The sequence below is a fragment of the Pelophylax lessonae genome (assembly GCF_965119305.1).
Source record: "Pelophylax lessonae genome assembly, chromosome: 2".
NCBI classification, from domain to species: Eukaryota; Metazoa; Chordata; class Amphibia; order Anura; family Ranidae; genus Pelophylax; species Pelophylax lessonae.
In genome coordinates this window covers 734,209,843-734,237,418 of record NC_138769.1, presented here as the reverse complement: position 1 = coordinate 734,237,418, position 27,576 = coordinate 734,209,843, and the positions used below count along the sequence as shown (strand labels likewise).

The window sequence follows — 27,576 nt, the reverse complement described above, 5'->3', positions numbered from 1 at the left end:
CTCATACAGGAAAACAAAACTTTAACTCAGAAAACTTCCTCTACTGATCCGCATCGGGACCCCCCCTCCCCCTCAGGGCCATCCCCGGGGGAAGTGAGGCAGGGTGAGCCGCACAGCTGACACTCAGGGCCTGCGTATCGGTGAGTCTAGGAGTGGGTGACACCATAAACATTGTATATAGAGCACGGCTCTCAGATACAGGACTGGGATAGTACAAACACTCTCCGCACATCCTGCCAGACTCCACATCACATTTCACAACCAATTCTACACATTACAACTGGAGAGAATCCAACTCCCACACCCAGTGTGCCAATGTGAGTCCCTGGAGCAACCAGTGTGTGTCCCGGGAGCAGCCAGTGTTTGTCCCAGGGGGAGTCTGTGTGTGTTCCGGGAGCAGCCAGTGTGTGTCCCGGGGGAAGTCTGTATGTGCCCGGTAGCAGCCAATGTGTGTCCCGGGAGCAGCAAGTGTTTGTCCCGGGGGGAGTCTGTGTGTGTCCCGGGAGCAGCCAGTGTGTGTCCCAGGAGCCAGAAATGTGTGTCCCGGGGGAGTCTGTATGTGCCCGGTAGCAGCCAGTGTGTGTCCCGGGGGGAGTCTGTATGTGCCCGGTAGCAGCCAGTGTGTGTCCCGGGGAGAGTCTGTATGTGCCCGGTAGCAGCCAGTGTGTGTCCAAGGAGCAGCCAGTGTGTGTCCCAGGGGCCAGAAATGTGTGTCCCGGGAGCAGCCAGTGTTTGTCCCGGGGGGAGTATGTGTGTGTCCCGGGAGCAGCCAGTGTGTGTCCCAGGAGCCAGAAATGTGTGTCCCGGGGGAGTCTGTATGTGCCCGGTAGCAGCCAGTGTGTGTCCCGGGGGGAGTCTGTATGTGCCCGGTAGCAGCCAGTGTGTGTCCAAGGAGCAGCCAGTGTGTGTCCCAAGAGCCAGAAATGTGTGTCCCGGGAGCAGCCAGTGTTTGTCCTGGGGGGGAGTCTGTGTGTGTCCCGGGAGCAACCAGTGTATGTCTCGGGAGCAGCCATTCTGCCAGCATACAGCACGGCTGTGCAAAGTTTTTTGGGACTTCTCCATCTTTGTTACAATGTTTCCTCTTTATTAAAGCAAATCAGTAAGAGCCCATTCAGACAGGGGCGACACGACTTGCTGGGGCGACCTGTGAAGTCGCGGTGCACAGCGTGCACCGCGACCTCGGCACGACTTGCACGGACTTCATATAATTGAAGTCAATGCAAGTCGCCTCCAGGTCGCCCCAAGGTAGTACAGGACCCTTTTTCTAAGTCGGAGCGACTTGTGTTGCTCCTATTAGAACGGGTCCTGTGCTAATCAATGGCAGGCGACCGACCGCGACTTGTCAGGCGACAAAGTCGCCTGACAAGTCGCGCTAGTGTGAATGGACCCTAAATCCACCTGACATGTGCCAGCGTATTCTAAAAGTATACAAATAAAATATAGGTTTTTTTTGTTATGCTATCAATAGTGAGAATCAGCACCTACAATACACAAAACAATAAATATAAATGTGACCAATGTACTAATCAATTAAAAGTCCACTCAAGGTTCATATAAATATGTGATCATAATTTGCAGAAAAAAAAGTAAGAGAGAAACACACAAGCACAATGATGTCAGTGCTAACTCCGCCCTATGTGTTTCGTCATAAAAGATGTTGTCTAACTGTCATTTTACCTTCTAAGGTCCCTTCCAGGAGCCCCCTTACTGCTCTACAATAAATGAAGAGTGGTGATTCAGATGGTTTAAAAATAAAATAATGTTTATTACACTTTCTCCCTGAGTATAAAGACTTCATAAGGTCAGTTTTAGTTATCGGCAGAGCTTTGCGGGTGGATTCTCTTTCACCACCCATCTGTGTTTGTTTTCTTCTCCATTGAGGTGCCCCCCCCCCCCCCCACTCCCCGACCTAGTTATATTCCAGCTCCCTCTGATGCATTCTCCAATATATAAAATGTTAAAGCTCAGAAGGGATGGCGGGAACCCCTAACTATGGGCACAGCAGGTGTGGAGACCTGAGAAATAGCCCAGGGATGGTGGGAACCCCTCATAATGGGCACAGCAGGTGTACAGACCCGGGAACTCAGCACAGGGATGGTGGGAACCCCTCGTAATGGGCACAGCAGGTGTACAGACCCGGGAACTCAGCACAGGATTAGTGAGAGCCCCTCATAATGGGCACAGCAGGTGTACAGACCTGGGAACTCAGCACAGGGATGGTGGGAGCCCCTTATAATGGGCACAGCAGGTGTACAGACCTGGGAACTCAGCACAGGGATGGTGGGAACCCCTCATAATGGGCACAGCAGGTGTACAGAGCCAGGAACTCAGCACAGGGATGGTGGGAACCCCTCATAATGGGCACAGCAGGTGTACAGACCCGGGAACTCAGCACAGGGATAGTGGGAAACTGCCATTCCACTCCCTGACAGCGAGGTGTGAAGTTGCTGGTTCCTTAGCTCGTGTGCTTCCAGAAGCCAGGGGCTAGAGTTGCTTCTCTGCCCCAGGAGGGATATTTGATCCTGGGGAGGACCCCGGCAGGGCCCCCCTGGATAGGCTTGAGACTAGGCCTCAGCATATGGAAGACATTGAGCTCGGCCCAAGGAGAGATGAATCCCTGTCTACCTTTAGACGGAGGATTGTGGACAAGCTGATGCGGATTGAGAAAGAGGAGGAGAAATTGGCAGGTTTAAAAGCGTAATTTAAAAAGAAAAAGCTGTTTTGTGCCAAACTCTACAGCAAGAAGAGACCGGCTCTGAGGCCTGAATTAAAGGATTTAGAGCAAGATTTGAGGAGGCAGAAAGAGTTGGTGAGCTCTCTGAAGGAAAGCAGTGGAGCATTTAAGGAGAAATACAGGAATGAGGAACGTTTCAGCTGTATGAGGAGAGGAGCCGTTTCCAGCATGGAGAGTGACCCAGCCAGTGAGGAGATTCAGGTACCGACAGAGTCAGCAGAGAGTGAGAAAGTGGGCCCAGAGGATGAGCCCAGCTCTTCAACACCTCAGACATCTGCTGAGCCCCCAATGGTTGAGGCCTCTGTCTCCCTCCCTCTGCAGCAGCAATGTGGAACATCTGAGCAGGAGGTTGAGGGGGGTACTGGGATGTTAGAGTTTGTCGCTGAGCTTGAATCCACTCTGGATGGAAGAAAGTTCAATTTTTCTGTGGATTCCTCAGATGAGGAGATGGATACCGTTCCTCGCCCTGTGAAAGAGAGAGGAAGATTCACCATAAAGCCTGCAACAACCAGGAGGAAGTTTGATCCCACCATCAGCCGTGACACAGCAAGCAGGTACAGTGTGTGTGCAAAGTGGTGATGTGAACTTTAATGATGACAATGTGCTTGCTGAGGGTTGTAGTGCTATGGGCTGTCAGCCCACACACATAGACAGTGTGCAGCATGCAGTGCAACCTGATGCACCTGCTGGAAAAAACTTTAAACATAATTGGTGGGAAAACTGAAAATAACATTAAGCTTCTGGTTGAAGAATTTTCAAAGAGGAGCACCACGTACATTACAGAGGCGTTTCCTGACCCAGATAAAGCTGTTGTTCCTGAGAAAGGTGGAGGAGATGCTGGGAGCAGTAGTGCTACAACTGTTTGGGATTCTGCAGTAGACAAGACTGTGATTAAACCCAGGAAAGCAGCTCAGAGCAGGGGGAGGGGGTGGGTCTTGTCTCTGCTGCTCCAAAGACTGCAAGGGTTGTTTCAGGCTCCTTGTCAGCAGGTATAGTTGTGTCTAAAGACAATGCTGTAATTGCTGGTGTGTCTGGGAGGAAAACCTATGCTGGTGCTGCTGCAGGATCTTGGAGGGGGGGGGGGTGCAAGCAGGGAAGGAGCATGGAAATGTTTTATCTTCCTCATTTTTTAAAAGGAGGAATGTTGTGCAGCTCAGATGGGAGGGTGAGGGTATCCCGCCATATAGGAGAGCTGTGGTGGATAAGATTCTGCAGATGGGTTTTAGACCCGCAGATATCTTCGCCCTGATCAGTCCGACCGGCTCCTATGGGTATGATTTGTCCTTTATCCGTCCGGAGTCTTTGGACATATTTTGGGAAAAATATGAGCATGTGTGTAGGAGCCTGCCGGACTGGAAAGGGCTAATTCCCAAGGTTTTGTCACGTCAGCCACTCATTAAAATGGTGACAATTCTTGCGCGCAATGAATCCATACCACAAGGGGATTTATCTGTATGGCTAAGGAGATATGGAGACATCCTGAGCCCCTTACAGAAAATTATGGATGATCGGGGAATATGGACGGGGGGATGGTCTGTGCAGCTAAAACTGAGAGTTATTGATAATGTCATCCAGCATCTGCCATCCTCAGCTTTCCTAGGGAGGGACAGACTGACCATATTCTATCCAGGCCTGCCAAAGCTGTGCAATAAGTGTGGGGATAAAGGGCACTTTGCATCCTCCTGTCCAGTAATGAAATGCTCTCTGTGTCAGGATTTAGGGCATTTGGCAAAGGATTGCAACATTATAAGGTGCAACTTGTGCAATGCGGTGGGGCATCCTTATAGTCAGTGTCCTGAGGCAATGCACAACCAGCCTGAGCTCATGAGAGAGTTCTTCCGCCTGGACATGGAGGATGCTCAGAGCTCAGCAGCTAGGGTGCCTGTGATTCCCTCTGACTCTGTGCCAATGCCCAGTGTGCCTGTGTCTTCCCAGTCTGTAGTGCCCCAGTCTGTGCGTTTGCCTAGTGTGCCTGTGTCTTCCCAGCCTGAGGTGCCCCAGTCTGTGCCAATTCCCAGTGTGTCAGTGTCTTCCCAGTCTGTGGTGCCCCAGTCTGTGCGTTTGCCTAGTGTGCCTGTGTCTTCCCAGTCTGTGGTGCCCCAGTCTGTGTGTTTGCCTAGTGTGCCTGTGTCTTCCCAGTCTGTGGTGCCCCAGTCTGTGCCAATTCCCAGTGTGTCAGTGTCTTCCCAGTCCGTGGTGCCCCAGTCTGTGCGTTTGCCTAGTGTGCCTGTGTCTTCCCAGTCTGTGGTGCCCCAGTCTGTGCCAATTCCCAGTGTGTCAGTGTCTTCCCAGTCTGTGGTGCCCCAGTCTGTGCCAATTCCCAGTGTGTCAGTGTCTTCTCAGTCTGTGGTGCCCCAGTCTGTGCGTTTGCCTAGTGTGCCTGTGTCTTCCCAGTCTGTGGTGCCACAGTCTGTGCGTTTGCCTAGTGTGCCTGTGTCTTCCCAGTCTGTGGTGCCCCAGTCTGTGCCAATTCCCAGTGTGTCAGTGTCTTCCCAGTCTGTGGTGCCCCAGTCTGTGCATTTGCCTAGTGTGCCTGTCTCTTCCCAGTCTGTGGTGCCCCAGTCTGTGCCAATTCCCAAGTGTGTCAGTGTCTTCCCAGCCCGCTAAAAATCACTGATCGCCGCCATTTCTAATAAAAATAATAAAATAAATAAAAAGTCAAAAAATCGATCCCATAGTTTATAAACGCGATAACTTATGCGCAAACCAATTAAAATACGCTTTTTGGGGATTTTTTGTTAACCACAAATATGTAGCAGAATACAAATTGGCCTAAACTGATGAAAAAAATTAGATTTAAATTTTTTTTTTTATTGGGAATGTTATATAGCAGAAAGTTGAAAATATTGTTTTTTTTTTTCAAAATTGTTGACACAGGTGATCAAATACCACCTAACGAAAGCTCTATTTGTGGGAAAAAAAAGGACTTCAATTTTATTTGGGTACAGCGTTGCACGACCACGCAATTGTTGGTTAACCACTTGCCGACCGCCGCACAACTATTTACTGCGGCAGTCAGCCGCTCCTGGGCAAAGTAACGTAGTACTACGTCGCTCGCCCCCGAGCCTGTAGGGGGCGAGCACGCGCCACCGGCAGCACGCTCCCGCCCCTGCTCGTCCCCTGGGGAGCCAGCGCGTGTGACCGGTGGCTCCGATGTCCGCCGGCCACTCGCGATCTCCCGCAGGAGAGGGAGAAAGACAGGCGGCTGATGTAAACACAGCCATCTGTCATTCTCCCTGAAGTAATCACAGAGGCTATGTGATCCTGCTATATAGGATCATATGTCTCTGTGATTACATCACAAGCCACGCCCCCCCCACAGTTAGAATCACTCCCCTAGGGACATACTTAACCCCTTGATCACCAGTAAAGTTAACCCCTTCCCTGCCAGTGTAATTTTTACAGTAACAGTGCATATTTTTAGCACTGATTACTGTAGAAATGTCACTGGTCCCCCCAAAAGTGTAAAAAATGAATGTCAGGGGTCCGATCTGTCCGCCGCAATGTCGCAGTCCCGCAAAAAAAATCGCCGCCATTACTAGTTAAAAAGAAAAACAATAAAAATGACATAAATCTTTCCCGTAGTTAGTAAACGCAATAACTTTAGCACAAAGAAATCAAAATACACTTATTGTGATTTTTTTTTTTTTTTACCAGAAATATGTAGCAGAAAACAAATTGGCCTAAAATGTTAAAAAAATTTGATTTTTACATTTTTTTTTAAAATTTCATATAAAAAAATGTGAAAAATATTGTTATTTTCTCAAAATTGTCGCTATTTTTTTTGTTTATAGCACAAAAAATAAAAATCGCACAGGTGATCAAATACCACCAAAAGAAAGCTCTGTTTGTGGGAGAAAAAAAAGGATGTCAATTTAATTTGGGTACAGCGTCGCACGATTGCGCAATTGTCCGTTAAAATTACGCAGTGCCGAATCGCAAAATAGGGCCTGGTCTTTGAGCAGCCAAATCCTCCGGGGCTTAAGTGGTTAAAGCAATGTAGTGCCAAATCGCAAAAAATGGCCTGGTCATTAAGGGGGGTAAATCCTTCCAGAACTGAAGTGTTTAAAAACAAGAAAAGAAACATTAAATATTGCAGATACATTCTTATATTCAGCCAGCAGGTGGCGGTATAGGCTAATTTTTCCAACATCTCCTTATAGGCTTAATGAAAAAAAATACAAAAGCTTATTTGCAAGGCAGTGAATGTGACTTTCACCAAACATCTCCTGGTGGTGAATGGAGTCACTGACATTACATACAGATTCATCTGCAGTGAATGCTAAATGTCAGAGTTGCTGCTTTTTAAACATGTTCCCTTAAAAAAAAAAAAAGAAATGCTATATATCCACTTTAAGGCTCTGTGTAATATAGTGTGACTTGTCAGGCGACTTTGGACACATAAAGCTGCATGACAAGTCGCAGCCCAGTGAGTTCAATAGCCCCCCACTCCAATCTAGGCGACTTGAAGTTGCAGCGACGTTGAAAACGTTTCCTGCGCTACTTTGATGCGATTTTATTGAGTCTTGCGTGCCAGAGAGTGTGAAGTTGAATCAAAGTTGCACTGGAAATCACAGGACTTTGGAGTTGCACTAATGTGAGCGAAGCCCAAAAGGCACAGCAACACACCAAAAGCCCACTTGCAAAACTTACTGATGTAAGGGGAACTCTGATTGGGACCCTTATGTAAGAGAGACTTTGGTTGGGACCCTAATGTAAGGGGAACTCTGATTGGGACCCTGATGTATGGGAGACTCTGGTGGGGACCCTGATTTATGGGGAACTCTGATTGGGACCCTGATTTATGGGGAACTCTGATGGGGACCCTGATGTAAGGGAGACTCTGGTTGGGACACTAATATAAGGGAGAACTCTGATGAGAACCCTCTTGTAAGGGGAACTCTGGTTGGGACCCTGATTTAAGGGAGAACTCTGATGGGGACCCTGATGTAAGGGGAACTCTGATGGGGATCCTGATGTAAGGGTAGCTCTGACTGGGACCCTGATGTAAGGGGAACTCTGATGGGGATCCCGATGTAAGGGAGAACTCTGATGGGGACCCTGATGTAAGGGAAACTCTGATGAGGACCCTGATGTAAGGGGAACTCTGGTTGGGACCCTGATTTATGGGGAACTCTGATGTGGACCCTGATGTTAGGGGAACTCTGATGGGGACCCTGATATAAGGGAAACTCTGGTTTGGACCCTGATTTATGGGGACCTCTGATGGGGACCCTGATGTAAGTGGAATTCCGATGGGGACCCAGATATAAGGGGAATTCCAATGGGGACCCTGATGTAAGGGGAATTCCGATGGTGACCCTAATGTAAGGGGAGATCTGATGGGGACCCTGATGTAAGAGGAACTCTGATTGGGACCCTCATGTAAGGGAGAACTCTGGTGGGGACCCTGGTGTAAGGGGAACTCTAATGGGGACCCTGATGTAAGGGGAACTTTGATGGGGACCCTGATGTAAGGGGAACTCTGATGGGGATCCTGATGTAAGGGTAGCTCTGACTGGGACCCTGATGTAAGGGGAGCTCTGATTGGGACCCTGATGTAAGGGGAACTCTGATGGGGACCCTGATGTAAGGGGAACTCTGATGGGGACCCTGATTTATGGGGAACTCTGATGGGGACCCTGATTTATGGGGAACTCTGATGGGGACCCTGATGTAAGGGGAATTCCGATGGGGACCCAGATGTAAGGTGAACTCTGATGGGGACCCTGATGTAAGGGGAACTCTGGTGGGGACCCTGATGTAAGGGGAATTCTGATGGGGACCCTGATGTAAGGGGAATTCCGATGGGGACCCTGATGTAAGGGGAAGTCTGATGGGGACCCTGATGTAAGGGGAACTCTGATGGGGACCCTGATGTAAGGAAAACTCTGATGAGGACCATGATGTAAGGGGAACTCTGGTTGGGACCCTGATTTATGGGGAACTCTGATGGGGACCCTGATGTTAGGGGAACTCTGATGGGGACCCTGATGTAAGGGAAACTCTGGTTGGGACCCTGATTTATGGGGAACTCTGATGGGGACCCTGATGTAAGGGGAATTCCGATAGGGACCCTGATGTAAGGGGAATTCCGATGGGAACCCTGATGTGAGGGGAACTCTGATGGGGACTCTGATGTAAGGGGAACTCTGATGGGGACCCTGATGTTAGGGGAACTCTGATGGGGACCCTGATGTTAGGGGAACTCTGATGGGGACCCTGATGTAAGGGGAACTCTGATGGGGACCCTGATTTAAGGGGAACTCTGATTGAGACCCTGATTTATGGGGGACTCTGATTGGGACCCTGGTGTTAGGGGAACTCTGATGGGGACCCTGATGTAAGGGGGAACTCTGATGTTGACCTTGACGTAAGGGAAACTCTGTTTGGTACCCTGATGTAAGGGGAGCTCTGACTGGGACCTTGATGTAAAGGGAACTCTGATGGGAGGCTGATATAAGGGGAACTCTGATGCGGACCCTAAAGGAGGGGGAATTCTAATTGGGACCCTAATGTAAGGGGAAACTCTGATTGGGACCTTAATGTAAGGGGGAACTCTGATGGGGACCCTAAAGGAGGGGGAACTCTGATTAGAACTGTGATGTAGGAGGAATTCTGCTAGGGACCTTAATTTAAAGGGAACCCTGATGTAAGGTGAATTCTGATAGGAACCCTGATGTAAAGAGGGCCTCTAATGGAGACCCTGTTGTAAATGGAACTCTGATGGGGACCCTGATGTAAGGGGAACTCTCATGGGAATCCCAATGTAAGGGGAATTCGGATAGGGACCCCATTATAAAGGAATCTCTGATGGGGGCTCTGATATAAGGGGTACTCTGATGTTAGGGGCATTCTGATTGGGACTCTGATCTAAGGGGAACTCTGATAGGGACCCTGATGTAAGTAGAGCTCTGATTGGGACCCTGATGTAAGGGGGCCTCTGATTGGGACCCTGATGTAAGGGGGCCTCTGATTGGGACCCTGATGTAAGGGGGCCTCTGATTGGGACCCTGATGTAAGGGGAAACTTGATGGGAACCCTGATGTAAGGGGGACCCTGATGGAGACAGAAAAGTTTTGGGACCCCTGTATAGTTATATCAGCCTTACAGTAGATCTCTCCAGAGACTTCAGATCAGCTGATACATTTTGCCGCAGACTGACCATTCCTGGCACAAACCCAGCGATCTGCTATTTGCTGCGATAGACTTCCTGCTTGTTAGTGAGAGATAACATTACACTGAGAGAGGGATTCTAGCTGGTAAACTCCTAGAACGAGGGCAGCAGAAGTAGTGCTCTGCTTGGGCCACCAGCCAAACAACATGCAGGAGTAATATAAGCACTACAAAGGGATGTAGCAAGTTCTGCAAAAGAGACGACAGAGTTGCTCACCTATTTTATCCTCTTCCTCCACAGGATATCGGGGAAGATCTCCCACACTCAGACAATGATTCTACTCTTCCTCACCTCCATCTCTGTGTATCCAGAATTAGTGGGCTTCACTGCCGGTAAGAAAAAAATAGGAACATAAAATGGGTGACCGGGCTTCATTAAAGGGGCGTATATTTTTTTTTTTTTGTGTGGATGGATTAAGGGAGAACTTTTTATTAGCTGCTGTGAATATTCCAAATACGGCAATTCTTTCTACTTCCTGTGTCGGGGGCACAACAGGAAGTGAGGGTGAAATCTGCCTAAAGTGAGGGACAGCCACTGGAACAGGTGTCCACATTGGGAGATCTTCATTTTCTCTCCTGTGCAGATGAAAAAAATTGTCAGTTTGCACTATTGCAGTGCGTTAGTGCATGCGTGTTAGGTCAGCTCATTCATTTGTTTGGGCTGCTAATACATCGATAGATCAATTATAGATACATTAATACATCAACTAATATCTGTCAGCAAGGTGTGATGGGATGCCTTCCAGGATGAATGCATGTAATGCAATAGTGGGAGTAGGCCCTAAGCCTTGCTTCACAGTTGTGCATTGCAGTAATGTGCTACCCTAATGTAGGGCAGAACAAAATGTCCTGGTGTCAGTGGGAGTAAACAGTGCCCTGTCATTGGTGTCAGTGGGAGGAATAGTGCCCCATCATTGGTATCAGTGGGAGGAATAGTGCCTCATCATTGGTGTCAGCAGGATGAATAGTGCCCCATCATTGGTGTCAGTGGGAGGAATAGTGCTCTATCATTGGTGTCAGTGGGAGGAATAATGCCTCATCATTGGTGTCAGCAGAAGGAATAGTGCCCCATCATTGGTGTCAGTGGGAGGAATAGTGCCCCATTCATTGGTGTCAGTGGGAGGAATAATGCCTCATCATTGGTGTCAGCAGGAGGAATAATGCCTCATCATTGGTGTCAGCAGAAGGAATAGTGCCCCATCATTGGTGTCAGTGGGAGGAAAAGTTCCCCATTATTGGTGTCAGTGAGAGGACTAGTGCCCTATTGTTCATGTCAGTGGCAAGAACTATGCCCCACTGTTGCCCAAGGGCCTGCTAAAAGCAAGCAAAGGGCCGCAGTTTGGAGACCACTGGTAAGGATGGGTTGTGCACTAGATCAGTGGTGGTCAACTTGAAAATTATAGAGGGCCACACAATAGCAGTGTATTTACTCACCTCAATGCCCAAAAATCTGGGTCCTGCTGCATTTTTTTGCATCATATGGTAATGAAGTACCATAACCCACATCATTGGTGACAGTGAGTGCAATAATAACCTCCAGCATTGGTGTCAGTGGATGCAATAACAACCCCCAGCATTGGCATCGGTGAGTGCAATAGTAACCCCCAGCATTGGTATCAATGGACGCAATAATATCCCCCAGCCTTCATGTCATTGGATGCAATAATAATCCCCAGCAATGGTGTCAGTGAATGCAATAGTAACCCCAGCATTGATGTCAGTAATAACCTCCAGCATTGGTGTCAGTAATAACCTCCAGCATTGGTGTCAGTAATAACCTCCAGCATTGGTGTCAGTAATAACCTCCAGCTTTGGTGTCAGTAATAACCTCCAGCATTGGTGTCAGTAATAACCTCCAGCTTTGGTGTCAGTTATAACCTCCAGCATTGGTGTCAGTAATAACCTCCAGCATTGGTGTCAGTTATAACCTCCAGCATTGGTGTCAGTAATAACCTCCAGCTTTGGTGTCAGTAATAATCTCCAGCATTGGTGTCAGTAATAACCTCCAGCATTGGTGTCAGTAATAATCTCCAGCATTGGTGTCAGTAATAACCTCCAGCATTGGTGTCAGTTATAACCTCCAGCATTGGTGTCAGTAATAACCTCCAGCATTGGTGTCATTAATAACCTCCAGCATTGGTGTCAGTAATAACCTCCAGCATTGGTGTCAGTAATAACCTCCAGAATTGGTTCAATACACACAATATTAACCCCCAGTATTAGTGTCGGTATACGTAATAATAAAACCCAGCATTGGTATCAGTGGATACAATAACAAGCCCCAACACCGGCTTCAGTGAGCGCAATAGTAACCCCCAGCATTGGTATCAATGGACACAATAATTCCCCTCAGCCTTGATGTCATTGGATGCAATAATAATCCCCAGCATTGGTGTCAGTGAATGCAATAGTAGCTTACATCACTGGTGTCAATTAGTGCAAAAACAACCCCCAGCACTGGTGTAAGTGAGCGCAATAGTAACTCCCAGCATTGGTATCAATGGACGCAATAATTCCCCCCCTCAGCCTTGATGTCATTGGATGAAAAATTAATCCCCAGCATTGGTGTCAGTGAATGCATTAGTAACTCCCATCATTGGTGTCAGTGGATGCAGTAATAACCCCTAGCTTTGGTAACAATGCACATGATAATAACCCCCAGTATTGGTGTCAGCGGATGCAGTAATAACTCCCAACATTGGTATAAATGCACGATAATAACCCCCAGTATTGGTGTCAATGGATGCAGTAATAACCCCCAGCATTGGTATCAATGCACACGATAATAACCCCCAGCATTGGTATCAGTGCACACGATGATAACCCCCAGTATTGGGATCAATGCACATGATAATAACCCCCAGCACTGGTATCAATGCACATGATAATAACCCCCAGCATTGGTATCAGTGCACACGATGATAACCCCCAGTATTGGGATCAATGCACATGATAATAACCCCCAGCATTGGTATCAATGCACACGATAATAACCCCCAGCATTGGTATCAGTGCAAACGATGATAACCCCCAGTATTGGGATCAATGCACATGATAATAACCCCCAGTATTGGTATAAATGCACATGATAATAACCCCCAGCATTGGTATCAGTGCACATGATAATAACCCCCAGCATTGGTATCAGTGCACACGATAATAACCCCCAGCATTGGTATCAGTGCACACGATGATAACCCCCAGTATTGGGATCAATGCACATGATAATAACCCCCAGTATTGGTATAAATGCACATGATAATAACCCCCAGCATTGGTATCAATGCACACGATAATAACCCCCAGCATTGGTATCAGTGCAAACGATGATAACCCCCAGTATTGGGATCAATGCACATGATAATAACCCCCAGTATTGGTATAAATGCACATGATAATAACCCCCAGCATTGGTATCAATGCACACGATAATAACCCCCAGCATTGGTATCAGTGCACACGATGATAACCCCCAGTATTGGGATCAATGCACATGATAATAACCCCCAGTATTGGTATAAATGCACATGATAATAACCCCCAGCATTGGTATCAATGCACACGATAATAACCCCCAGCATTGGTATCAGTGCACACGATGATAACCCCCAGTATTGGGATCAATGCACATGATAATAACCCCCAGTATTGGTATAAATGCACATGATAATAACCCCCAGCATTGGTATCAGTGCACATGATAATAACCCCCAGCATTGGTATCAGTGCACATGATGATAACCCCCAGCATTGGTATCAGTGCAAACGATGATAACCCCCAGTATTGGGATCAATACACATGATAATAACCCCCAGCATTGGTACCAATGCACACGATAATAACCCCCAGCATTGGTGTCAGTGGACATTAAAATAACCCTCAACATTGGTGTCAGCGAATGCAATAATAACCCCCAACATTGGTGTGAGTGTAACTGATTGCTTTACAGAGGAACCATGAGGCTCCCTATGGAGTAGCTACACACAAGGAGTGGCATTAGCAGCAATTATTTGAAACATCGGATCATGTGACCCGAATCTCTGTTACAACCTTAATGTGTAACTGACTCCATAGGGGGCCATCTGTTCCGTTGGCTGTGTGAATTGTCGCTGCTCCCAGTATTTCATTTCTAGCGGTAGTAGTGGTGCAGCTAGGCTTCTAAAAATGGACCCACGTGGGGGGGAGAGAAGTAATAAACAAGAAGGCTCCCCTGTTTTCCAGATTACTATGATCCCGACTACAAGGATAAAACTGCTGCCGGGAAGATGTTGGCAAAGAAAAGCGCAGGAGGCGGGAAGAACTACAACTTGTTGCCGGAGGTAGAACTGAATTTACAAAGTGTAAGCACACCGCACACCGATATGTACTAAGTCTTCCCATCTGTCTTTTATTGTTTTCTCTGCTTCTCCCCTGCAGGAGATTTTCACTCACTTCCTGTCCTGGGTACAACAGAACAGGAAGTGAAGGAAACTCTCTGCAACAGCACAACAGAGAGCAACAGAACACCCCCCCCCCTCACTCCAAGCAAACTGCCAAAGGATTTGTATTTCTGTTCATCCAGTCCCAATATTTACACAGCTCTGCCACACAGCACACCTGCAGCTTTTGCCTTCTCTTACTGTCTCCACCACTTAGCTGAATCACACGATCTTTCCTTGCCTCTCTGACAGGAGAGCCGTCTTACATTGTTTACATTCCAGACGGCTCTCCTGTCGGTATTGCCAAAGATTGCTGTATCTAATCACAGTAAATCTGCGTGGGGCGGTCGGCAAGTGGCTAACGGACAATTGCACAGTTGTGCGACGCTGTACTCAAAAAAATAGAGCTTTCTTTTGGTTGTATTTTACCACATTCTGCTATATAACATTCCCCAAAAAATTAAAAATCTATTTTTTTTCATCATTTTAGGCCAATTTATTTTCTGCTACATATTTTTGGTAAAACAAAAATCGCAATAAGCGTATTTTGATTGGTTTGTCCAAAAGTTATCGCGTCTACAAACTACGGGAAAGATTTATGTCATTTTTATTTTTTTACTAGTAATGGCGGCGATCTGCGATTTTTAGCGGGACTGCAACATTGCGGCGGACAGAACGGACCCCTAACTGACATTTATGACACTTTTGGGGGGGACCAGTGACATTACTACAGTAATCAGTGCTAAAAATATACACTGTTACTGTACTAAGGACACTGGTGGGAAGGGGTTAACACCAGGGGTGATCACAGAATTAAGTGTATGCCTAGAGGAGTGTTTTCTAACTGTGGGGGGAGGGGCTTGTGAAATGATCATAGAGACCTGTGATTCTATATAGAAGGATCACAGGCACTCTGTGTTCATTCCAGAGAGTAGAACGGTCAGCTGTGTTTACATAGTTGCCAACATTTAAAAAAGAGAATTCCAGGGACCCTTTGCAATGGCATCGTGGCTGTGTCTTAGCCAATCAGGAGGCAGAGTCCCATGGTGGCCAAGGGACTCATCATGGACATCACTGGACAGAGAGCGGGCTCAGTTAAGTATTAGGGGGTGCTGGGGGGGGGGGCTACTACACACAGAAGGCTTTTTATCTTAATGCATAGAATGCACTTCCCTGACTTTACAACTTCTGTAAGCCACCCCCCCCACACAGTAAGAAAGCACCCCCTAGGAGCACACTTAACCCGTTGATCGCCCCTTTATGTTAACCCCTTAACTGTCATTAGTACATTTTTTATAGCACTGATCACTATATTAGTGTCAGTTAAGTGTCCAATTTGCCTGCCACAATGTCGCAGTCCTGCTAAAAATCGCTGGTTGCTGCCATTACTAGTAAAATATAAAAAAAATTCCATAAAAATATCTCATAACTTGTAGACGCGATAACTTTTTGCGCAAACCAATCAATATACGCTTATTGGGATTTTCCCACATTTCAGAAATTGCGGAGCAGGACAGGAAAGGACAGAAAGCTACTGTCCTTTCTGTCCCTTCCATTACCCTTCCCTGTTTTACAAAAAAAAAAAAAAAAAAAAAGTGTTTATTTTTGTCTGCGTCCCCATTGGATAAATTTCACATAATTTCCTGTCCTGACCTTCCCAATAGTCTTTTTTTTAGATAAATGTGAACCCCTTCCTGCCCAGCCAGAGTAGAGCAGTCCACGGGGAGCAGACCATCCTACCCCTGAGGTGTAATAACCCCATAATATGCCTCGGGGGTGGGACAGTCTGCCAGATCATGTGACCACTGCGATTGGTTGCCACAGTTATCACATGATCAGGAGCCAGCGGGTCAATCATTACTAGAGACCAGGAGTTGTCTTTGACAGCTTGGTCACTGTGCTGGAAGCATGCCATTGGTGAGCCGTTGACACGTATGTGTGGCATGCGGGCGTTAAAGCTCACCCTCTTTGCAACTGCACATGTGCGTTATGTGGGCGGCAAGAGGTTACATATATGATTCAAAAAAATACAGTTTCTCAGTAAGGGACATCTCCCGTAAAGATTATTGCATTGGATGGCATTAAGATTTAAGAGTTTATCTCCAACTGGGTATTTTTGAATTTCAATATAATGTTTGGCATGTAGTAACTTTGGGGTACCAGGGCCCATATTTTGTTTGGTTTGGATCTAAATTATGACCACCCTCTGAAGAAGTCCCAGGGACGTAACGCGTACAGTTTGGATCTAAATTATGACCACCCTCTGATGAAGTCCCCACCCAGTGACGTAACGCGTAAGAGCAGAGCAAAGACGGTGACATCATCACATTCGCCAATCAGCATTATTTTGTTGTGAGGGATATTCAAAAAGTGCACGGCCATGATAAATTTTTTTTCTTTCGTTGAGTGGGCCCTAATTTGTATTTATATACATTTTTGGATTTAATTACTAATTGATATTACAGAAAAGTAACTAATTTAGATCTTATTACTGTCAGGCACAATGTAACCCCCTGAACCTGGACTTCATGTTCAATGCATTTGATGACCAGTACAAAGGCTGTGAAGAAGTACTAGAGACGCATGTGATGCCGAAGGTCCTGACCCTTGAGAAGTCCATGAACTTAGCATTTGGCGCTGGGTGGAACCGGGCAGAGGAACAATGGAATAAGTTGAAGCCAAAACTTCGTATTCCTCCTGGCTTTCAGGATGAGTTTGGGGTTGCCATCACCGTCTACACCACAGATTGGCCGGAAGGTGACCCCATCTACAAAGCCTTTAACAGGAATGTCAGCTTGGCGGGGAAATCCCGAGAAGACTACATGCTGAACTTCCACTATAAGGCCTTACACTTCTACATCACCAGGGCTTTACAGCTCATGAAAAAGAACTCTAGGAAGCGGCACACAGCCTACCGGGGCACGGACAAGACGTTTGAGGTGTCCGAGACTGTTCTGAGGTTTGGGAGGTTCACCTCTTCCTCCTTGAACATCGAAGTGGCTAAAGCCTATCATGGAGGACTCTTCTTCGAAATCACAACTTGCTTTGGAGTTGACATCCATAAAATCTCTTCTTATCCCAAAGAGCAGGAAGTATTGATTCCGGTGGCTGAGAAGTTCCATTACGTGAAGAAGGAAGGCAGCTTCTATATCCTGAACAGTACCTGTGAATTGTGCAGCTACTTCAACTGTGCTTATCTAGGAGGTAAGTGTACGGATGTTGGGTAGGGTCTACACCTAAACCTGGCTGTGTGTTAATCTAGGAGCATACTTATTAATATTAATTAATATTAGTCTTGCACACTTGTACAGGTTCCTTTCCTGGACTGAAATTGCTTACTCTGATTTCACTGCACACTGTGAGCTTCCCACAATGTGCATTAGAAGCTGCAGCAGGTCAGATAGAGCCCCCCCCCCCTCATTTCTGGGCTGGAGGATATCAGGCATCATCTAGCTCTTTTTGCTCCCTAGCCTGGCGGTTCCTGGCTAACCACATTCATTCATTTAGTTTCAGTTCTTTCAATCATGAAGGCTCAGCATCACAGATGGGAGTATCGCGGATGTTCTACATGCAAATTTAGTCTGCTCAGGAACGCCCACTCCTCCAGACATCCACCCATCAACACTTTTATAAATTTGCATAAGCACCTCCTGAAATTTGCATAACTGTTTTTAAGAACCAGCCCACTGTTTGGATCTGGACTGAAGGCTCTTGGGAGGAGTACTGGATCTGGACTGAAGGCTCTTGGGAGGAGTACTGGATCTGGTCTGAAGGCTCTTGGGAGGAGTACTGATGCTGGAAGCTATGTACAGCCACCGGCTGGCTCCTTCCACCAGTCATGATCTTCCTGCCTTGGGTAGAAAAGCACAAAGACCTGGTGATGTTGGGCCATTGTTTGTTGTCCACATGAGTATATTCTCTTTATTTACCCATTTGGAGGACATTCAGGTCGCCCTCATGTTGTGATTTCCTAAACTGATTTTATAATAGTATACCTGCCTCCTCCTGCGGTCCACTTTGTGCTCCTTCACCTTGGCTCGATTGGGGTGTCTGATGAGGGTCTCTCTCCTTTGGTGGGTCCTGGGTGTCACTGGAGGTGCCTGCTGTTGGTTATTAGATAAGATAAGGCACTGAGATATTGAAGAATGTAGAATTCAGCTTTACTTGCTTAGGAGAACAGCATTAATGTGTGAGAACAGCATTACAGGGGAGAGCAGAGAGAAAAAAAATTCCTTCCAATGCAGAATATACAAGTCTATATAAACACACAGAAGCTAGTATAGTGCTACAGCGCCATCTATAGTTCAGAAAGCATAGTACACGCTGTTGCACTTCCAACACCTGTGAGTGTAGGCAGACAGGTTTCCTTAACTTCTTCAAGATCGCCCACGGTACTTTTACTGAGGGTGGGCGGAACGGGCAGGCTCAGCAATGTTTATATATACGTTGCCATGCACATGTGCACTGGCGTACCACTCTCGTGACCACATGATCAGAATTTATTCACAACTAATATAAATTACAAAAAAAAACGGTGAAACTGAACTACCCTGACGAAAATATATAAAACTAAAAAAATAAAAAAATGTTAATTAACCACTTAAGGTCCGCCCTTAGCAGTTTTACTGCTACAGGGCAGCACCTCTGTACCCAATCACATTTATTATTATTATTATTATACAGAATTTATGAAGCGCAAACATGAGGGCAGACATGAGGGCAGACGTACAGTTACAATACAATTCAATAAAGGAGGAATCAGATGTGATCCTGCTCTTCCGGGTAGGGGACACACAGTACTTTTACAGAGGGTGGGCGGGGCACGGGCAGGCTCAGCAATGTTTATATATACGTTGCTTTGCACATGTGCACTGGCGTGCCGCTTAATGACCAGGCCATTTTTTTGCGATTCGGCACTGCGTTACTTTAATGGACAAAGGGGGTGAAGCCAACAGAATACTGGGATGTATAAAAAAGGGGATTCACTCCAGAAATAAAGAGATTTTTCTCTCACTCTACAAGACTCTGGTCCGGCCACATCTGGAGTATTCCGTCCAGTTCTGGGGACCGGTCCTCAGGAAGGATGTGCTGGAACTGGAGAGAGTCCAGAGAAGGGCAACAAAAATAATTAGGGGAATGGAGGACATCAGCTATGAGGAAAGACTACAAGCACTGAACCTATTCTCTCTGGAGAAGAGACGATTGAGGGGGGATATGATATCAATGTACAAATATTGTACGGGTGATGACCCTAGCATAAGGAACAAACTATTCAGAGAAAGGGAATACAATAAGACACGTGGCCACTCACTAAAACTAGAGGAAAGGCGGTTTAACCTTAAAGTACGTAGGGGGTTCTTTACTGTCAGAGCAGTAAGGATGTGGAATTCTCTTCCGCAAACAGTGGTATCAGCAGGGAGCATCGATAGTTTCAAAAAACTATTAGATGGGCACCTTAAAGACCACAACATACAGGGGTATACAATGTACAAATATGTGAAAAATATTGTTTTTTTTTTTTTTTCAGAATTACAGAATTGTCGCTCTTTTTTTGTTTATAGCACAAAAAATAAAAATCGCAGAGGTGATCAAATACCACCAAAAGAAAGCTCTGTTTGTGGGAAAAAAAGGAAATCAATTGTATTTGGGTATAGCGTCGCACGACCGCGCAATTGTCCATTAAAGTAACGCAGTGCCGAATCACAAAAAAATGGACTGGTCATTAAGGGGGCAAATCCTTCTGGTCCAGAACTGGTTAAAGTAACGCAGTGCAGTAACCCAAAAAATAGCCTGCTGGTAAAGAGGGGTAAATCTTCCTTCTGGAGGTCAAGTAGTTAAATAAAGAATGTTTAAAAAATGGAGTAAAAAATTGTGTCGTTTCTCTCTCTCGCTGTGTTATAGATACAGACAATACGGTGTAATAACTTCCACTATTATTGTTTTTCAGAAGAGAAGCGGAGTGCGGCCGTGTGTAGTTCTGGTAAGAGACATTTCCATCGATAACACTGAACTGCGCCATGCGGATGTCTAATCATAAGAGCGTCATCATGTTCAAGTTAAAGCGCTGTTCCGCCCCCCTCCCCCCCCTCCAAAAATTAAAAGTCAGCAGCTACACATACTACATACACATACTGCATACATACTGTACACACACTCTACACATACATACACATACTGCACACACACTGTACACATACCGTTCACATTCCAGAGATTGACTGATTATCGGCAACTCCGATATATCGGGGGCCGATATGCACTTTCCCTGATATATCGGAATCGGCCTTTTGATTTGCCGATATTGCTGATATTTTTGTGACGTCATTCCGTATGTTGCGCGCACACGTTATGCCTTCTAACACCGCCTCCCACGCCTGCGTGGCCCGTACATGACGCCATTTCACCGCGTGCGCTGTACTTAAGACTGCCTCACGCAGCCTCGTGTTTCAGCCAGCTGCAGTCCGGTCTGGTCACGCTGCCAGCCATCCATTCACCCACAGGCCCTGGCCTCAGCCACCCACCACAACAGGGTGCCAGCCCAGCGAGCAAACAACCAGCCACCCAGATGAAACCAAGCCAGCCACCGTGACCAGTGTTCCAGCAAGCCAGCTACCCGCCACAACAGGCCAGGGTGAGTGAGTGACACCAAGCCAGCCACCCACACAATAGGATGACCCCAAGCCATCCCCCCACCACAGTGTTCCAGCAAGCCAGCCACCCACCACAGTGTTCCTGCAAGCCAGCCACCCACCACAGTGTTCCTGCAAGCCAGCCACCCACCACAGTGTTCCTGCAAGCCAGCCACCCACCACAGTGTTCCTGCAAGCCAGCCACCCATAACAGGGTGACACCAAGCAAGCCAACCAGGCACCACAGACTGTTCCTGAAAGCCAACCACCCATAACAGGGTGACACCAAGCCATCCAACCAGCCACCACAGACTGTTCCTGAAAACCAGCCACCAATAATAAGGTGACACCAAGCAAGCCAGCCATCACAGTGTTCCTTCAAGCCAGCCATCCATAACAGAGTGACACCAATCCAACCAGCCACCACAGTGTTCTGGCAAGCAAGCCACCCACAGCAGGGTGACACCAAGCCAGCCACACTGCCAGGCGTCAGCCACCAACCCACAACAGGGTGCCAGTGCCAGCATCAGCAGCAACTTCAGCTTCAGAAAGCCATTTCTTTAATCTTTTTTGTGTCTTTCAAGTTGAAATGGAGATGGATGAGGAGAGAAAGAGTAAAAGTGCGGTCTGGGACTATTTCTCATCTCAACCATCTCCAGGAAAAGCAGCAGTGTGCAACACATGTACAAACAACATAAGCATGGGATCAGTAACTGCAAGAAACAAAAATACCTCAAATCTTTGGGCCCATCTCAGAGTTCATCATATTGAATTGTATCATGCAGCACAGAAAAATCTAAATTAATATCAATGTGATTTTGATTCAATACCTCCTCCACTATCCCAGGCAACAATAACAGATATGTTTGTGAAAAAAAAACAGATGTCACTCTCTAGATTCAGATGGAAGATCCCAACTGCTGGACAGAGTAATCACAGAGATGATTGTCACTGAGGATAACCAGCCATTTACAATAGTGTCTGACTCAGGATTTAAGCGGTTGATGTCCATGTTGAGCCAAGCCACACACTGAAGAGTGAGAAGTATTATCAAACCAAAATGCTGGCAAAGCTACACCAAAAGGTCGTTGACAAAGTAAAGGCTATGCTGCAACCAAAGAGTGCTGGCAACTGGCTCTCATTCACGACGGACTGCTGGTCACAAACAGAGTCCGAGTCACTACTCATTCTTACATGCTACTTCATTGACAACAGACGGACAAAAAGGCAATTGGTGTTGAATACAAAAGTGATGCAAGGATCCCACACAGCTGAGTACAGTAGAGAAATGTTTCTAGGCATGCTTGAAGAATGGGGAATCAGCAAAGACCAAGTGATGCTTGCACAACTTAGAGACAGTGGAGCAAACATGCCTAAAGGAATGAGGCTTGCTGATACGTCAGACCTCTGTGTCATCATGGTACACAACACCCTCCAACTTTCAAATGATGGTCTGTCAAGCCAAAGAGCTTTGATTGATATAGATTTTGAGTAGCATGAACAGATTAAACATGTTGTGCTCACAAGTCTTTTGAATCCTCGATACAAGAACCATGCTTTCTCTTCTGATGATGTATTGGCTAAGGCGAAACAATGGCTGACAGAAGATATGGAGGTGCAGGAGGTTCCTGCCAAAAAGAAAAGTCCAGAACACTACTTTTATGAAGAGCAGTAAAAAACAGACAAATGTCCAAAAATACGTCAACAAACAGAAGGGAATCTGCTTCATCATTATCGCATTGATCAGGAAATTTTCAGTGTTTTATTGGGGCCTCATGCGGAGGATTCAATTTCTTCTGAATCTGCAACAATGAGCCTTGATGATGAACTTCATCTCTATTTGAAAGAAGCCGTAATTGACAGAAGTCATCCTCTTCAGTGGTGGAGAGAAAATGAGGCACACTACAATAGACTTGCTTCCCATGCTAGAAGATACCTCTCTCGCTCTGCTCCTTTGTCCTCCACTCCTGAGCATGTTTACGAAGTTGCAGCATTGTTTGAACAAAACAGAAGACCTTTAACAGGTGACCATGGACATGCTGAAATGTTCCACTTTCTGCATTATAATATTCAGGGCTTTTTTTCAGCGGGAACGTGGGGGAACGCAGTTCTGGCACCTCTAGCACTGAATGTATGCCATGGGAAGGGGTGCTGGAGGGTCTGCTGATGCTGGATCTATTGATGCTGGAGGGGATCTATCTTTGGGTGGCAATTTATTGTTGCTGGTGGAGGATCTTTTGATACTGTGGGTTAATTGTTGCTGGAAGGGATCTACTGTTTGGGGAGGGGGTCTACTGTTCCTGGCTGCTAGAGAGTCTATTGATGCTGGCTGCTGGGAGATCTTTTGCTGCTGCTGGGGGGGGGGTATGTTGCTGTTGGCTGTGGGGGATCAATTGTATTGCTTTTCTTGTTATCATAACCAAATTTCATACATTCCACTACAAAATTATACTTGGCTCTATATTCTCTTAAAGGGGCTGTACTGGAAGCTGGGTAGGGGGTGGATCCAAGTGTCGGTGCTCAGAGGTGGAATCAAGGGTTAGTGCTCGAAGGTGGGTAGGGGCAGAGACACAAAGTAACTTAGACTTTTCTCTGAGAAAAAAAGCCTGGATAATATTGTTCTACTTAACTGGGAGTAATGAAAAGAGTAGTGTCCACTCCACTCCAATCCACTGTCTAGCTGATGCCTGCCTTTTTTTCTAGCAGTTTTGCACTGACTGCTGTAGTTGCAGTGAGTGCCCTACTTCTAAGAGTCCAACCCAATCCAATGTGTAGCTGTTGCCTTGCTTTTTTCTAGCAGTTTTGCACTGACTGCTGTAGTTGCACTGAGTGCCCTACTGCAGAGGGTGTCCACTGACTCCAATCCAATCCACTGTCTAGCTGTTGCCTAGATTTTTTCTAGCAGCTTTGCACTGACTTGCTGTAGTTGCAGTAAGTGCCCTACTGCTAAGAGTCCAAATGCAATGTCTAGCTTTTTTTCTAGCAGTTTTGCACTGACTGCTGTTGTTTCAGTGAGTGCCCTACTGTAGAGGTAGTCCACTGACTCCAATCCAATCCAGTCTGTCTAGCTGTTGGCTTGATTTTTTTCTAGCAGTATTGCACTGACTGCATTAGTTGCAGTGAGTGCCATACTGCAGAGAGAGGTAGTCCTCCACTGACTCCAGTCCAAACCACTGTGACATGTGTAGCTGTTGCCTTGCTCTTTTTCTAGCAGTTTTGCACTGATTGCACTGCATTAGTTGCAGTCAGTGCCGTACTGCAGAGGTAGTCCTCTTCCACTGACTCCAGCCCATCCATTCCACTGTGTATGTGTATTTTGTGTAGCTGTTGTTGTTGCCTAGTTTTTTTTTTTAGCTGTTTTGCACTGACTGCACTGCAGTAACATATTGCAGTGTATGAGTCCACTACTACAGCACTTTATTATGCATTAATGCACAATCAGGATGTGAAATGCAAAGCAAATGTCCCTGCAATTGAAGTTTTCATATCAGTTTTTATGCAGTTAAGGTGTGAAGAACGAGCACTTAAAGAGGTTGTAAACTCGGTAAAAAAAAATTTTTTTTTCTACAACCTGAAAGAGAAATACATAATGAGCTAGTATGCATCGCATACTAGCTCATTATGAAATACTTACCTTAGAACGAGCCCCCGCCGTGCCGTCCGCTCACCTCTATGACGGGCGACATGTCTAGTCGCCCGTCTTCCGGGATCGCGGCATCCGGCCATCTGATTGGCCGGAGCCGCGGTGACGTCACTCCCGCGCACGCGCACGGGAGCCGACAGTCACGGCACGGGGCTCTGAAGGAACGGCACGAGCGGCCGTTCCTTCATAGCGCATGCGCCGGTGACGTCACTGGATGCATCGAAGGTAAATATCTCCTAAATGGTACATGTTTAGGAGATATTTACAGTACCTATAGGTAAGCCTTATCATAGGCTTACCTATAGGTACAACTTCCCGAGGAGGGTTTACTTCCTCTTTAATGTTAAAAATGCTAATAAATAAAGATTAACATGTTTATTAAGAGAATTTTGTGGGTTTTTTGGGGTTTATTTTTACATGTGTGAAAATATCGACCAATATCGGCCGATACCGATATGCGAATGGCAAAATATTGGTATCGGCAACGGAAAAACGATATCGGTCGATCACTAACACATACTGTACTGTAACGGTACCGCCGACCCACAACGTGCTTGTGTGCTTCAGTCAGTATACGGCTTCCTCCAGTCTGGACATATATAGAGATTCCAGCCGCCCTACATACAAAAACTAGCATGAACTTAGCTTGTATGTCTCTGAAAGCAACTAACTCTTTATTGAAACACAGGCACAAACCGATATACACTGTGGGGCAACCCCCCTCCCCTTAGAAGCCAATCCACATATACATCCCATAATAAGTTGGTCTTAAGACAGACAGAACAACAATAGAACAAAGGAATACTGGCACCTAACAACAACAAACCCCACCCCGCCCCACCATGCAGCAAGCGTCTGAGGGACACTGTTCAAAAATATTAACGTCCCATTTGAGTAATCCAATCCATATTCTGTGTCCATTAAGTCCATAATTTCCTTGGTCACCCTGTGCCCCTAATAGACACAGGGTGACTTATAAGAGGGGCCTAGGGGCAGAGAGAGGGATATCCCAACCTCTATAAGGTAAGCTGGGTTCCACAGGCCCCCCAACCAAAGTGACTCCCGTCACACTAATATTGGCATATAAGCACTAAGTAAAGAGAGGTATGGCCAAAGCTTTTTTGGCCATACTTCTTTTGTGGGTCACAGGAGCAGGGGAGGACTGGGCCAGGGGGCAGGGGGGCAATTGCCCCCTGGGCCACTGCTTCTGCCACAGACATGCCTAAATGATTGGTGAAGAGAAGTAAAAAGTCCTCGCTGCTGACCTACTGAGTGCAGGATGAAGGCAAGGACAGAGCGCAGACCCCCCCCCCCCCCAGCATGGATGGTGTAAACTGTGTCTGAGCAGAAGCCAGTTCCATGCCCCACCGGAGACTCTCCTCTGGCCAGACTCAACCGAGCTGTCACAGCTCTCCCCCAACCGCCCCCTGCTGGCCAGGTTGGGAACCCAGATTCAGCCAGTGGGTAGAAAGTACCTGGAGCTGGGCTTCAGCCTGGAATGGGGGTCAGAAGGAGGCTGGGAAGAGGGAGAGTGGGAGGGGGGCTGAGTAGCTGCACCATGGTCCTCTGGATTGCACTTGCCCCTTGGGCCGAAAGTTGCCAGTCAGCCCCTGCACAGGAGTGCCCTGACTTATGCTCTCCTGTGACCCAGAATCAGTTTATAGCAGGCTTTTGTGTGGCAGAGCTCCTCCAGGCAATGGAAGGGTCCTAACAATATTGTCAGAATCCAACCAGCTGCCAGAAATTACTCAAAACGCTCTTCCTCTCCAGCCTAGCTGTCCAAACAGTGGTGTAGGAGCACTGTGGAGAGCGATGAGTGTCACTGCTCTCTGCTTTGAGAAGTCCAAGAACTGAGCGACCAGCATTCATTTATTTATTTCAGGTACTTATATAGTACTTATATAGCGCTGTCAATTTACATATAGATTGTGCATTCACATCAGTCCCTAACCTTAAGGAGCTTACAATCTAAAGTCCCTAACTCACATTCATACATACGCATACTAGGGCCAATTTAGACTGGATCCAATTAAATTACCAGCATGTCTTCGGAGTGTGGGAAGAAACTGAAGGAAACCCACCCAGGCACAGGGAGAACATGCACACACCAGGCAGGTAGTGCTGTGGTTGGGATTTGAACCAGCGACCCTTTTGCTGCTAGGTGAAAGTGCTAACCACTCCACCACTGTGCCCAATCTGAACTGTATATCTTCATGGATCTAATGTAACATTTCTTTTTTTTTTTTCTTTTCCTTAGTTGTCTGAATAAATGTCCGAAACTGATTCAGGAAACTTTTTCTAACCCTGCCTGGGCACCACTTTGGGTCACAGAAAGATGGAAGACCTCCTGGACGGAGCCCAGAAGCAGGAGAAGTATGTGTCTTCGTTGGCTTGGATTCTTGAAGCACAGTCTGTGTTGGGTTTGCTGGGCCTGGCTACACCAGGACACAGACCAAGCTAGCTTATATAAAAGCGTAAGGGTGGAAGAAGCAGTTGGATCTGACCAGCTTAAAGCCAGCTGAAACATTAGCAGAAACATTGGGCCTAAGATGCCGCAAATGCCATAGTCTGCTCGTCATTCAAAGGACACAACAGTGCTAAGCCTGAAAGTAATGTGGGCTTGACTGAGTAACCTAATCGGTAAATAATTGCTTAAATTGGTTATAATATAAAGGAGAAGCTCCACTTTAGGCATACCCTTACCTACAGTAGATCATGCTGTAACACTCGCCCTAACCCTGTATTGTGGGAGAGAGGAAACAATTTTTAATATAAGATCATTTGTATTTTCAAATTTTTTTAGCTTGTCTGGCTTATTTTTTAGGTGACGTTTTTGTCATCTGTGCATAATGATCAAGATCTGAGCTGCTGCTCACAGCACATGTGAGTCTCAGTCCTTCCTCCTGTGGGCTCTCTCCTGAGTAACCATGTCCAAACACACATTGTTCTCTCAACTGTGCCCACACTGCTACACA

General features: G+C 46.7%; 1 protein-coding gene across 2 annotated transcripts; it reads left to right on the top strand.

The window, feature by feature from the left end:
• On the top strand, positions 1-27,576 carry LOC309547321 (ecto-ADP-ribosyltransferase 5-like). 2 transcript variants are annotated; one of them, XM_082247155.1, is made up of 6 exons: positions 1-140; positions 10,152-10,243; positions 14,133-14,230; positions 16,828-17,533; positions 20,277-20,309; positions 26,859-27,576. In XM_082247155.1, the coding sequence occupies exons 2-6, from the start codon at positions 10,183-10,185 to the stop codon at positions 26,864-26,866; spliced, it is 906 nt and encodes a 301-aa protein (XP_082103281.1). In that variant the 5' UTR covers positions 1-140; positions 10,152-10,182; the 3' UTR covers positions 26,867-27,576. The 2 variants fall into 2 exon arrangements, with proteins under 2 accessions (XP_082103281.1, XP_082103280.1); XM_082247154.1 differs by having other exon boundaries at positions 14,133-14,251.

Excerpts from the sequence above, each read along its gene's own strand:
- LOC309547321 (XM_082247154.1), top strand. The coding sequence starts at position 10,183 with ATGATTCTACTCTTCCTCACCTCCATCTCTGTGTATCCAGAATTAGTG. Across the intron at positions 10,244-14,132 it reads ATTAGTGGGCTTCACTGCCG|ATTACTATGATCCCGACTAC; the intron begins GTAAGAAAAAAA and ends CCTGTTTTCCAG. Across the intron at positions 17,534-20,276 it reads CAACTGTGCTTATCTAGGAG|AAGAGAAGCGGAGTGCGGCC; the intron begins GTAAGTGTACGG and ends ATTGTTTTTCAG.